This window comes from Rhinopithecus bieti, unplaced genomic scaffold, assembly GCF_001698545.2.
Source record: "Rhinopithecus bieti isolate Rb0 unplaced genomic scaffold, ASM169854v2 scaffold_44695, whole genome shotgun sequence".
Taxonomy (NCBI): Eukaryota; Metazoa; Chordata; class Mammalia; order Primates; family Cercopithecidae; genus Rhinopithecus; species Rhinopithecus bieti.
The window spans coordinates 376,908-390,967 of NW_016818171.1; the positions used below are offsets into that span (position 1 = coordinate 376,908).

At 45.3% G+C, this 14,060-nt stretch overlaps 1 protein-coding gene across 1 annotated transcript in view; it reads left to right on the forward strand.

Moving 5' to 3' along the window:
• The window catches only part of STAT3 (signal transducer and activator of transcription 3), a 97,582-nt gene that overhangs the window by 65,298 nt on the left and 18,224 nt on the right, over positions 1 to 14,060 (forward strand). The window contains 7 exon segments of the mRNA XM_017856576.1: positions 5,417 to 5,520; positions 6,030 to 6,111; positions 6,304 to 6,398; positions 6,575 to 6,726; positions 10,141 to 10,299; positions 10,425 to 10,517; positions 12,667 to 12,726. Of these exon segments, the coding sequence (XP_017712065.1) occupies positions 5,417 to 5,520; positions 6,030 to 6,111; positions 6,304 to 6,398; positions 6,575 to 6,726; positions 10,141 to 10,299; positions 10,425 to 10,517; positions 12,667 to 12,726 (745 nt within the window).

Consider the following 14,060-nt stretch of genomic DNA (forward strand, 5'->3'; position numbering starts at 1 on the left):
CTCTGTCACCCAGGCTGGAGTGCAGTGGCGCCATCTTGGCTCACTGCAACCTCCGCCTCCCAGGTTCAAGTGATTCTCTTGCCTTACCCTCCTGAGTAGCTGGGCTACAGGTGTGTGCCACCATGCCTGGCTAATTTTTTGTATTTTTTTTTAGTAGAGACGAAGTTTCACCTTGTTAGGCAGGATGGTCTTGATCTCCTGACTTCATGATCCACCTGCTGCGGCCTCCCAAAGTGCTGGGATTACAGGTGTGAGCCACTGCGCCTGGCTTAATTAAGGATCTTTCTAAACACAAGAAAGAATATCAGAAACCAAAGGGAGCATGATGCACAGTGGTGAAACACTTCTCAGTAAAAACAACAAAAGATAAGGATGTCTTTTACTCTTGATACTTTTCTGAAGGATCCAGCCTATAAAAAAAAAAAAAAAAAAAGAAATGAGGGTACAAATATTGGAAAGCAAGGGACAGAATTCTTATTATTTACAGATAGATAGATCTTCCTAGAAGATCCAAGAGAAACAAAACTTAACAATAACAATTGGAACTAGCAAGGTTTAGAAAGGTCATTGTATACAAGATAAATATTTTCAGAATCTGCGGTTCCTCTATACAGTGGCAGTAGTAACCTGTTAGAAGATGTAATGAAGCCGGGCGCGGTGGCTCAAGCCTGTAATCCCAGCACTTTGGGAGGCTGAGACGGGTGGACCACGAGGTCAGGAGATCGAGAACATCCTGGCTAACATGGTGAAACCCCATCTCTACTAAAAAATGCAAAAATCTAGCCGGGCGAGGTGGCGGGCACTTGTAGTCCCAGCTACTCCGGAGGCTGAGGCAGGAGAATGGCGGGAACCCGGGAGGCGGAGCTTGCAGTGAGCTGAGATCTGGCCACTGCACTCCAGCCCCGGTGACAGAGTGAGACTCCGTCTCAAAAAAAAAAAAAAAAGAAGATGTAATGAAAGTAAATATCTGGGCCAGGCAATGGTGTCTCACGCCTGTAATCCCAGCACTTTGGGAGGCCATGGTGGGCGGATCCATGAGGTCAAGAGATTGAGACCATCCTGGCCAACATGGTGAAACCCCATCTCTACTAAAAATACAAAAATTGGCTGGGCATGGTGGTACGCGCCTGTAGTCCCAGCTACTCGGGAAGCTGAGGCAGGAGAATCGCTTGAACCTGGGAGGCAGAGGTTGCAGTGAGCTGAGATTGCGCCGCTGCCCTCCAGCCTGGGCGACAGAGTGGGGCTCTGTCTGAAAAAAAAAAAAAAAAAAAGCAAAGATCTGATTCATAATAGTAAAAGGAAATGTATGCAATTTGCATATACTGTTGGTATGTATGGGAAAATATCTGGAAACATATATACTAAATCATTAAAGTAGTTGGTCATAGGAGACTTTTTTACTTTCTGTGAGGGATTGTACTTTCTTTAATATCCTATAGTCAGGAACATTTTTTCTTTTCTCCCTGACCCCTGCTTTTAAAAAATTGTGGTGAAATACACATAACATTACATTTCAAATTTACCATTGTAATCTTTTGTTTTTTGAGACAGTCTCACTCTGTCACCCAGGCTGTAGTGCAGTGGTGTGATCACAGCTCACTGCAGCCTCAACCACCTGGACCCTTGTGATCCTCCTGCCTCAGCCTTATGAGTAGCTGGGACTACAGGCATATGCCACCATGCCCAACTAATTTTTTTTTTTTTTGGTAGAGATGGGCTCTTGCCATGTTTCCCAGGCTGGTGTTGAACTCCTGGGCTCATCAACTGATGAGAGAGAGCTCTCCAGGCAGAAAGAAGATCATGTTCAAAGACAGAAACAGAAACATGTATTCTTGGGAGAAGTGTAGAAAGTTCGGCATCTGATTGGGTCGGGAAGATGAGCTAGTCAAGGCCACATGATGATGTTTTAATTAGTCATACCTAACAATGGGGCCCTAGAAGAGCAGTTTACCACAAGGAGCCAACTGCTTTGATTTGAACCCACAGCCCTGCCACTTGCTCTGTAACCTTAAGTAAACAATTTTTACTCTCTCTGTTCCTCCAGTGGGAGTGATAATTACACCTTCTTCATAGAATTCATACATGTAAAATGCTTAGAACAGTATCTGACACATAAATGCAAAACAATTTAACTGCTTTCTGCTGCTGCTGACATCACTATCATCACCCTCACCATTACTGTAGGAAATGGGGACCCAGTGAAGAATGTTTTGTATTTTTGGTAGAGATGGAGTTTCACCATGTTGACCAGGCTGGTCTCGAACTCCTGACCTCAGGTGATCCGCCCACCTCGGCCTCCCAAAGTCATGGGATCATAGGCATGAGCCACTGTGCCCAGCCCCAGTGAGGAATTTTAAGCAGAAAACTGATATGCTCAGGTGTGAGTGAGGTGGTAGATAACACTTACTGTTCAGTGCCCTTTAACCCAAGAGGTTAGCACACAGGCACTTGCCCAGGCAGCACTAGGATTTTCTGTTACGGAAAACCTTTGTATTTTAACCTGCTCCACAATATAAAAATATGTGGTTTAAGTCAATTTGGATAGAGACTCCAACTTACCATGGGAGGTAGGTAAGCCAAAGGTATCCCAAGGATGTTTTCAATTGGATGGATTAGGGGTCTGCAAACTGTGACCATGGCCCAAATCCAGCCTGCTGCTTGTTTTGTAAATGAGGTTTTTTTCGGAACCCAGCCACACTCGGTTATTTATGCATTATCTGTGGCTGCTTTTGTGCTGCAGTGGCAGGGCTATTTGTGGCAGGGACTATATTGACCCAGGAAGCCAAAAATATTTACCCTCTGTCCCTTAGAGAAAAAGTTTGCAACCCCTGATATGAAGCTGTAAGTTGGATATTTGTGGCCTCGACCAAGGCCTCACTGCTATTTTTTCTGTTTACGACATCTGGCATGCTTTTAAGTGTCTAGAATGGGTTAAAGATAGAAGAATGGATGTAATCCCTGCTACCAGGGGCTGTCAGGCTAGTTGGGATTATAAGTACACAAACACTCGAAGTGAGAAAAACACAGAAGAGGATGTGTGTCATTTTGTCTAAGGAAGTTGAATAAGATTTTGCACGAAAAGAAACATTTGAACTGAATTTGAAGGTGAGTGAGTTCAGGTGTGTTTGGGCTAAAGCTCAGGCCAGGCTGAGTGGATAGCGGGTGGGGAGGGAGTGTGGAAACACATTGCATGCAGGGAAGAGTGGGGAGTTTGGGGCGACCGAAGCACAGGGAGGGAAAGTTTAAGTTATCAATTGTGTGAAATAGCTTTCTGTGTTGGCCTGAGATGTTTATAGCTGGAAGCAGTGGGGAGCCAATGAAGTTTTTTACAAAGGTATTAGAGGTGGGTTTCTGTGGGTGATCATTAATCACATGTTTTTCCCCTTTAAGTGTAGTCCTACTTGAGAAATAGACATGGGAGTGGAATGAAGATTAAAACATCAGCTGTATAGGTAAAACTAGAATGGAAAGTGTGGCTTGAGCTGGTAACCATAGGGGCTTTCCGATGCCTGTGCCCTGAGTTAGATCTTGGCGTGGAGAGAGCCTGGGTGTGCAGAGCAGCACCCTCACCCCACCCCAGCCATCCATATGGAGCTTCAGCCGCCATAGACCAACACTCATTGAAGGCAGAGGGATAGGCTTCTAGACCTGCTTCTAGAAACCAGGCTGCTGCTTTTGCTTGTGGTGGGCCCTAGTAAGGCAAGAGTGAGAGGAGGGAGGCACCAGCTTAGTGCTGGATTCTTTGACGATCTATGTGTGCACAGAGTCTTTCTCTCCATCTTACCAATCAGATGAGTCACTGTCACTGTGGGAAGAAGAAGCAGGGGTAGGGGCATGGGTCACCTTCCCAAAACTTCTAAGAAGTTTGTATTCTATGGGCTTGGATAGGGACCATGGGAAAGGAAGAGAATGGTTGCCCATAAAACTGGCTCTAGTGCAGCCTCAAACTTCTGGACTTAAGTGATCCTCCCACCTCAGCCTCCCAAGTAGCTAGAACTACAGGTATATGCCACCACACCCAACTAATTTAAAAAAAAATATATTTTTTTTTGGTTGAGATGGGGTCTCTCTCTATGTTCCCTGGGCTGGTCTCAAACTCCCAGCCTCAAGTGATCCTCCTGCCTTGGTTCCCAAAGTGCTAGGATTATAGGTGGGAGCCACCATGCCCAGTCCAAACCTGTAATTTTTTTTTTTTTTGAGATGGAGTTTCACTCTTGTTGCCCAGGCTGGAGTGCAATGGCGCAGTCTTGGCTCAACACAACTTCCGCCTCCCGGGTTCAAGCAATTCTCCTGCCTCAGCCTCCCGAGTAGCTGGGATTACAGTCATGCACCACCACGCTCAGCTAACTTTGTATTTTTAGTAGAGACGGGGTTTCTCCATGTTGGTCAGGCTGGTCTCAAACTCTGAACCTCAGGTAATCCACCCGCCTTGGCCTCCCAAAGTGCTGGGATTACAGGCGTGAGCCACTGCGCCTAGCACAAACCTGTAATTTTTTTTTGTTTTTTTGAGGCGGAGTCTCACTCTGTCGCCCAGGCTGAAGTGCGGTGGCGCATTCTCGGCTCACTGCAAACTCCACCTCCAGGGTTCACGCCATTCTCCTGCCTCAGCCTCCGGAGTAGCTGGGACTACAGGCACCTGCCACCGCGCCCGGCTAATTTTTTGTATTTTTAGTAGAGATGGGGTTTCACCGTGTTAGCCAGGATAGTCTTGATCCCCTGACCTCGTGATCCGCCCACCTCGGCCTCCCAAAGTTCAGGGATTACAGGCGTGAGCCACCGCGCCCAGCCACAAACCTATAATTTTTAAGTTTCATATGCTATTTGTTTTTTTTATTTCTTTAATTCATTCATTCATTCATTCATTCATTCGAGATGGGGCCTTACTATGTTGACTAGGCTAGTTTTGAACTCCTGGCCTCAAGCACTTCTCCCCCTTCAGCCTTCCCAAGTGCTGAGATTATAGGTATGAGCTGCTACATCTGGCCTTCTTGCTTCTTTTTCTTTTTCCATGTGCTCTTTGACCTTTTTCAAGGTACCAGCCTCCCCTTCTCCCTGAGATATCTTTTGATATGGAATTTCATCCCCTAGGGCAGGACTTTTTTTTATTATCCCTCAGAAATATACTGGACACCACATTTAAGTAGACATCCAACATCTGCTGTCATAAATTGTTCTGAATTTTTTGACATACTTGCCCATAAGCTTTTCGAAGGCATAGACCATGTCTTAGCTGAACATGTGGTCTCAGTGCAGTTCATAGAGGGGGTTTATGGTATGACCTATGTAGTGTCACCTGTGTAGTGACAGCACCACTGCCTCTGTTTCCCTTCCTCTCATGATGGCAGCAGCATCTCAAGCCAAATATGGGGTATTCCTCTCCCTATATTTCTGTGTTCACATGTGCATTGACCTCCTTTTTGGCAGCAAGGGGGCCAGGCCAACCACCCCACAGCAGCTGTGGTGACGGAGAAGCAGCAGATGCTGGAGCAGCACCTTCAGGATGTCCGGAAGAGAGTGCAGGTGATGCAAGTTACAAGCCTTGGGCAGGGAGCTTTTATTAATTTTTTTTTTTTTTTTTTTTTTTTTTGAGACAAGGTCTTGCTTTGCTGCTCAGGCTGGGCTGCAGTGGCATGATCACAGCCCACTGCAGCCTTGACCTCTCAGGCCCAAGCAGTCCTCCTACCTCATCCTCCCAAGTAACTGGGACTACAGACGTGCACTACCACGCCCAGCTGATTTAAAACAAAATTTTGTAGAGATGGGGGTCTCTCTGTGTTGCTCAGGCTGATCTCAAACTCCTGGGCTCAAGTGATCCTCCCAACTCAGCCTCTCAAAGTGCTAGGATTACAGGCGTGAGCCATTGCGCCTGGCCACCAGGGAGCCTTCTCTTGGGGATACTGCCTGCAAGTCCTCCATGTATCTTTTTTGAGGTTTTGGCTTCATTTGAATTATCCTCAGATATGTTATTTTTTTTGTTCCCAAGGAAATCTTTTTTTACTTCTGTTTTTTTGTTTACTTATTTTAAACAGGATCTAGAACAGAAAATGAAAGTGGTAGAGAATCTCCAGGATGACTTTGATTTCAACTATAAAACCCTCAAGAGTCAAGGAGGCAAGTGAATATTAGAGACGTTAAAATCTCTAGAAAGTGAGTTTGTGTTGTTGAGTTGAAAGAGTCATTTGTCTTAACTCTTTTAGATCTTAAGGCGGTCGGGGCGCAAGGGAGTTATGGGTGCTCAAAGGAGCCTGGTCATTAAGGACAGAAGTATTCCCTCAGGTCAAGGAGTTTTTTCTTCCTCTGCAGACATGCAAGATCTGAATGGAAACAACCAGTCAGTGACCAGGCAGAAGATGCAGCAGCTGGAACAGATGCTCACTGCGCTGGACCAGATGCGGAGAGTAAGGGCATTGGTCGGACCACTTCCCCTATGTGTCTCGCTCACTTGTGGGATTTCAGCATCTTGTGGCAGAACTTGCTTGGTTTCTAAGAAGTTCCTGCTCTGGAGTTGACTAAAGAATGTGGTTAGAGACGGTCTGAGGAAATGTTTTCTGACTTTGTTTTGGTTTCCAACCAGAGCATCGTGAGTGAGCTGGCGGGGCTTTTGTCAGCGATGGAGTACGTGCAGAAAACTCTCACAGACGAGGAGCTGGCTGACTGGAAGAGGCGGCAACAGATTGCCTGCATTGGAGGTCCGCCCAACATCTGCCTAGATCGGCTAGAAAACTGGTAAAGGATGAAAGAAGCTTTTCCTTTCTTTCTCGAAAGCTAGATTGAATTCTGATCTTAACTGCAGGCCCACAGAATTGGTACTCTATCTCCAACGTGGGGACTTTTCCATATTCAAATTTAACCCAATAATTAAAGTTTTTACTTTATTTCGGCTGGGCGCGGTGGCTCACACCTGTAATCCCAGCACTTTGGGAGGCCACGATGGGCAGATCACTTGAGGTCAGGTGTTTGAGACCAGCCTGGCCAACATGGTGAAAACCTATCTCTACTAAAAACATAAAAATTAGCTACTCTGGGTGGCTGAGGCAGGAGAATCACTTGAATCTGGGATATGGAGGTTGCAGTGAGCCAAGATCGCACTACCGCACGCCAACCAGCCTGGGCAACAGAGTGAGACTCCATCTCAAAAAAATAAAAATAAAATAGAGTTTTTACTTTATTTGGAGCAACTTTGTTTAAAAAAAAGTATTTATATTATTATATTTTAAGTATATTTTACTTGATTCAATTAAGGCTTTTGGTTTAACTGTATTTAACAGATAAACAAAAGTTTTAGTTTTAGTTATTTTAGTAATCTAAAACAACACATGCCCTTTTAAGGGGAAAAATTCAAATACAGAAAATTAATCAAGTGAAGAAAAAATTTTTTAATTAAATCATCAGCAGTACTGGTAGTTAAAATTTTAGTTGACGCTCAGTCTAGACATCTGTCATTATGTATATACACATAAAGATAGAAATTTATACAGTTTATATTAGCAGGATCATTTTTTTTTTTTTTTCCGGAGTCAGGGTCTCACTGTGTTACCCAGTCTAGAGTACAGTGATGCAATCATGTCTCGCTGGAGCCTTGACCTCCTGGGCTCAAGCAATCTTCCCACCTTTGCCTTCTGACTAGCTGGGACTACAGGCATGCACCACCACACCTGGCTAATTTTTAAATTTTTTTTATAGAGACAGAGTCTTAATTTGTTGCCTGGGCTGGTCTCAAACTCCTGGGCTCAAGGGATCATCCCACTTCCGCCTCTCAGAAGCGCTGGAATTATAGATGTGAGCTGCCGTGCCCAGCGCAGGATCTTTCTTTATATGCTTTTCTATAATCTGCACTTTTACCTTCATCCAGTAAATCTTACTGCACACCCTTCATGTGCAAGGCCCTGTAGTGAGCATGTTGCACCAGATTACCCTAGGAGAAACTTGAGATACAGAGCCTAAACTGGAAATTTAGGGCAACTCTACACGAGAATGCCTGTCTATTCATATCCTCACTAACCCCGAGTGTTGTTAATTTACTGAAAGCAGTTTTAAATGCTTCCTGACCAGGGAATGAAGAAGCTTAAGTTCTGGGAATGGGAGGATAGAAGTGCCAGAAAAGAGTCAGGGAGTTCAGAAATCCCTGCACCCGTCCTCCTCCCTCTCCTTTCACTTTCTGTCTTTCTGGTCTTTTGATCTTTATTACACTAGTGATAAACCATCAAAGAATGATGGAATGATGCTAAACTTCTCTATTTTTTTTTTTTTTTTTGGACTAGAGTCTCACTCTGTCACCCAGGTTAGAGTGCAGTGACACAGTCATGGCTCACTGCAACCTTCTCCCAGGTTCAAGCAATTCTTAGCCACAACCTTCCAAGTAGCTGGGATTACAGGCCCATGCCACCATGCCTGGCTGTTTTTTTGTATTTTAGTATAGATGGGGTTTCACCATGTTGGCCAAGCTGGTCTCAAACTCCTGGTCTCAAGCAATCCGCCTGCCTTGGCCTCTCAAATTTCTGGGATTACAGGTGTGACCCACTGTACCTGGCCTAATATTCTCTATTCCTGGAGATAGATTTAATGAGCTTTTTCTTCTTCTCTATTCACTTATTCCTTGTGCATGTTATCGATATTTTGAAACATAATGTCGTGTCCTTTGATCAGCTGAAGGCTGACATTGAAAAGGTTTATGGGGATTGGGTGTCATGGCTCACACCTGTAAATCCCAATGCTTTGGGAGGCAGAGTTACGAGGATCTCTTGAACCCAGGAGTTGAGACCAGCCTGGTCAACAAAGTGAGGTCCCATCCCTACAAAAATTTAAAAAACTAGACATGTGCCATTACACTTCAGCCTGGGTGACAAGAGTGAGACTCCATCTCAAAAAACTAAACTAAACTAAACTAAACTAAACTAAACTAAACTAAACTAAACAGGCATGGTGGCACACACCTGTAGTTCTAGCTACTCAGGAAGCCGAGATAGGATCACTCGTGTCCAGGAGTTGAAGGATGCAGTGAGCTACGATCATGCCATTGCGCTGCACTGGGCCACAGAGTGGGACCCTGCCTCAAAAACAAAAAGAAAGAAGGAAAATAAAGGGCTCATGTAGTTCAAGCCCTTCTCTTCATGAGAAGGGAAGCTAAGGCCCGTGATGGTGAAGGGCCTGGCAAAACTTGCACAGATAGTGTGTGACAGAGCTGACTCAAATCCATCTTTGTGAGCTGTCTGATCTCTTTTTCTGAGTCTTTATGTTCATAGACAAGTTAGGATGAATAAAGTAAGTACTAAATTTCATATTTCATGTTCTGCATATCTGGGCTTAGATCCTTGTCATTTTCCAATGATAACTCTATCAGTGCCTCCTAGTGGTATAAATTTTATGCCCAGCCCCCTCTTAGTAATTTGAGATTTTAGGAAGGGACTAGTAATAAAAGGTAAAATAAATTATTTTCTGGCCAGGCACGGTGGCTCACGCCTGTAATCCCAGCACTTTGGGAGGTTGAGGCAGGTGGATCACCCGAGGTCAGGAGCTCGAGACCAACCTGGCCAACATGGCAAAATCCCATGTCTACTAAAAATACAAAAATTAGCCAGGAGTGGTGGTGGGTGCCTGTAATCCCAGCTACTTGGGAGACTAAGGCAGGAGAATCACTTGAACTTGGGAGGCGGAGGTTGCAGTGAGCTGAGATTGCGCCACTGCACTCCAGCCTGGGCAACACAGTGAGACTCTGTCTCAAATAAATAAATAAATAAAAATAAATAAATAGGCCAGGCACAGTGGCTTACACCTGTAATCCTTCAGGAGGCTCAGGCAGGAGAATCGCTTGAACCCAGGAGGTGGAGGTTACAGTGAGCTGAGATTGCACGACTGCACTCCAGCTCAAAAAATAAGTAAACAAATAATAAAAAAATTTTTATTTATTTATTTTCAGCATCCACCCAATGTGGCGAATAATTCCTCTTTTCTTAATGTCACTGAACTGTAAACTTAAGATAAAAACCTGTAAATTTCATGCTATGTATATTTCACCACGATTAAAAATATTCCTTGTTCTTATTGTAGGGGTCTCCATGTCTCCAGTATTTCCTGCCCCTTCTCCATCTCACCTGTATACATTCACTTTGGTAATTGGCACCTTTCTTAATTTATTGGCAGGATAACGTCATTAGCAGAATCTCAACTTCAGACCCGTCAACAAATTAAGAAACTGGAGGAGTTGCAGCAAAAAGTTTCCTACAAAGGGGACCCCATTGTACAGCACCGGCCGATGCTGGAGGAGAGAATTGTGGAGCTATTCAGAAACTTAATGAAAAGGTAACTTAGCATCCTTGTCCCTTTCTCTTATCTAAAAAACACCTAAAGACTCATGTGGTAGAGTGAGAGGCGGGCTGACTTTCGGTCGCGGCCGTGGCGTGTGAGCCCGTCTTCTCTTTCCTCAGTGCCTTTGTGGTGGAGCGGCAGCCTTGCATGCCCATGCATCCCGACCGGCCCCTCGTCATCAAGACTGGCGTCCAGTTCACTACCAAAGTCAGGTAGGCCACGCCACTCCTGTTTCCAGTAGAGATTTTACTGAGGGACACCATTAGGGTAGAGTTGGTGGCCAGGGTCGTTCTTTCTAGGTGTGGTGTCACAGGCAGTACACTATTGTGCAGATGAAATTTGTTTCCATACTATCTGCTTGCTCTCTGATTCTGATGTCAAAAGCAAAAGAGCAGTCATCTTTTTGAAGGTACCTGGGCATATTCCTATGATTGCAGACCTGGAGTCTCAGGCCACAGCTTCTCCTTCTGCCCAAGGGACAAAATAATGTCATCTATTTTCTGTTCTTTGAGGCTACTCTTCCCTGTGGATTTTAAGGGAAAGAGTAAGGCTTAGTGATGGGGAAGCTGAGAGGCCCCAGGGCAGGTGGGTGGTGGGCCTGTAGGGTGAGGTGTTACTTTCACACTCAAGTCAGAACAGGTGTGCTGGCGTTTTGACCTTCTGCAGCGAAATTTCCCTCCTCAGAAACTTACTATGGTGTTGGGTTTCAGGATTAATAGAACAAAATGCCAGCTGCACAGCATGTGTTCCTGTAATATTTTTCATTATATGGCTTTGATTGTCCTTTTGTGAATCTCTCACAGCTTGAAGTTGTTAGTTCTCAGGCGTTTTCTCAGTACCTTTGGCTTGAAGGGGTGATACTCATCTTTTGTTTTTGAGACAGGTCTCACTCTCACCCAGGCTGGTGTGCAGTGGTGTGATCTCAGCTCACTGCAACCTCCACCTCCCAGGTTCAAATGATTCTTGTGCCTCGGCCTCCTGAGTAGCTGGCACTAGAGGTGCTTGCCACTACACCCAGCTAATTTTTTTTTTTTTTTTTTTGAGACAGTCTCACTCTGTTGGCCAGGTTGGAGTGCAGTGGTGCGAACTGGACTCACTGCAACCTCCACCTCCCGGGTTCTAGCGATTCTTCTGCCTCAGTCTCCCTGAGTAGCTGGACTGGCACACTCCACCATGCCCGGCCGATTTTTGTATTTTTAGTAGAGACGGTGTTTCTCCATGTTGTCCGGGCTGATCTCAAACTCCTGACCTCAGGTGATCCACCCGCCCCAGCCTCCAAAAGTACTGGGATTATGGGTGTGAGCCACTGTGCTCGGCCTATTTTTTTTTTTTCGAGATGGAGTCTTGCTCTATCACCCAGGCTAGGGTGCAGAGGTATGATCTTGGCTCACTGCAACCTCCGCCTCCCAGATTCAAGTGATTCTCTTGCCTCAGCCTCACAAGTAGCTGGGATTACAGGTGCCTGCCACCACGCCTGGCTGATTTTTGTATTTTTAGTAGAGATGGGATTTCACCATCTTGGCCAGGCTGGTCTTGAACTCCTGACCTTGTGATCCACCCGCCTTGGCCTCCCAAAGTGCTGGGATTACAGGCATGAACCACCGTGCCTGGCCCTATTTTAATTTTTTTAAAGAGAGAGATAGGTGCCGGGCATGGTGGCTCTTGCCTGTAATCCCAGCACTTTGGGACGCTGAGGTGGGTGGATCACCTGAGGTCGGGAGTTCGAGACCAGCCTGACCAACATGGAGAAACCCCCGTCTCTACTAAAAATACAAAATTAGCTGGATGTGGTGGCCCGCGCCTGTAATCCCAGCTACTTGGGAGGCTGAGGCAGGAGAATCGCTTGAACCCAGGAGGCGGAGGTTGTGGTGAACTGAGATTGTGCCATTGCACTCCAGCCTGGGTAACAAGAGCGAAACTCCATCTCAAAAAAAAAAAAAAGAAAGAAAAGAGAGATAGAGAGAGAGAGGATCTTGCTCTGTCACCCAGGCTAGAGTGCAGTGGCATGATCATAAGTCACTGTAGCCTTGAACTCCTGGGCACAAGTGATCCTCTTGTGTCAGCTTCCTGAGTAACTGCTACTACAGGTACATGCTACCACACCCCGCTAATTTTTACATTTTTTATAGAGGTGGGCTCTCCCTTTGTTGCCCAGACTGTTACGGAACTCCTGGGCTCAAGTGATCCTCCCAGCTTTGCCTCCCACAGTGCTGAGATTATAGATGTGAGTCTATAATTACAGACAGCTTGGCCTATTTACCTATTAGAAATGAAGAATTAGGAATTTTACATTTCTTCCAGAAAAGTTATGGAAGAGTCTACTGACTTTTTTTTTCATTGGATTTTTTTCTTTTTAAATAGGTTGCTGGTCAAATTCCCTGAGTTAAATTATCAGCTTAAAATTAAAGTGTGCATTGACAAGTAAGTACTTCTATCTTAGCTCTTTTTTTCAAATGAGGAATGGAAAAATGAGTACTTTGACAGACATCATTTGAACTAGAGACTCTGTCTTTATTCAGAGATCTTCATTTTGTGGACAAAAGTTTTCAAAAGGCTTGGGGTGCATTGTCATTTGTGTGCCTGAACAAAGCCACAGAGCTGGGGGTACAGATTTGATTTATGGTTGCTATTGTGACTACCAGTCCCTCTTTTTCTTTGTTTAGTTTTTTACTTGTACATGTCATTCATGCATGTTATATATGAGACTGAGATTATGTGTTAATTAATGACTGGGATACATTCTGCAAAATGTATCGTTAGGCAATTTTGTTGTGCAACCATTGTGGAGTATATAGTCCTTACACAAACCTGGGTGGCAGAACCTACTGCCCACCTATGCAATGTAGCAGAGCCTGCTGGTCATAGGCTGCAAACCTATACAGTATGTTACTGTGCTGAATACCGTAGGCAATTGTAACACATCTCAATGAAGAAGGAATTTTTCACCTCCATTATAATCTTATGGGACCACCTTCATATATACAGTTTGTTGTTGACTGAAACGTTGTTATATATTCTTTCCATACATAGCATGTGGAAAGAATAGCTCTCCTTTTTTTGAGACGGAGTCTCGCTCTGTTGCCGGGGCTGGAGTGCAGTGGCCGGATCTCAGCTCACTGCAAGCTCCGCCTCCCGGGTTCCCGCCATTCTCCTGCCTCAGCCTCCGGAGTAGCTGGGATTACAGGCGCCCGCCACCTCGCCTGGCTAGATTTTGTATTTTTTTAGTAGAGACGGGGTTTCACCGTGTTAGCCAAGATGGTCTCGATCTCCTGACCTCGTGATCCGCCCGTCTCGGCCTCCCAAAGTGCTGGGATTACAGGCTTGAGCCACCGCGCCCGGCCGATCTCTTTTTTTTTTAATCGTTCCACACTTTACCATATATTGGAATACTCAAAATTTCGTAATACCTTTCAGGATATAAAATACACATACCCTTTGAAGACATTAGAAAGAGAAAATGTGGCGGGGCACGGTGGCTCACGCCTGTAATCCCAGCACTTTGGGAGGCTGAGGCAGGCGGATCACCTGAGGTCGAGAGTTCGAGACCAGCCTGACCAACATGGAGAAACCTCATCTCTACTAAAAATACAAAATTAGCCGGGTGTGGTGGCGCATGCCTGTAATCCCAGCTACTCGGGAGGCTGAGGCAGGAGAATTGCTTGAACTCAGGAGGTGGAGGTTGTGGTGAGCCGAGATCACGCCATGCACTCCAGCCTGGGCAACAAGAGCAAAACTCTGTCTCAAAAAAAAAAAAG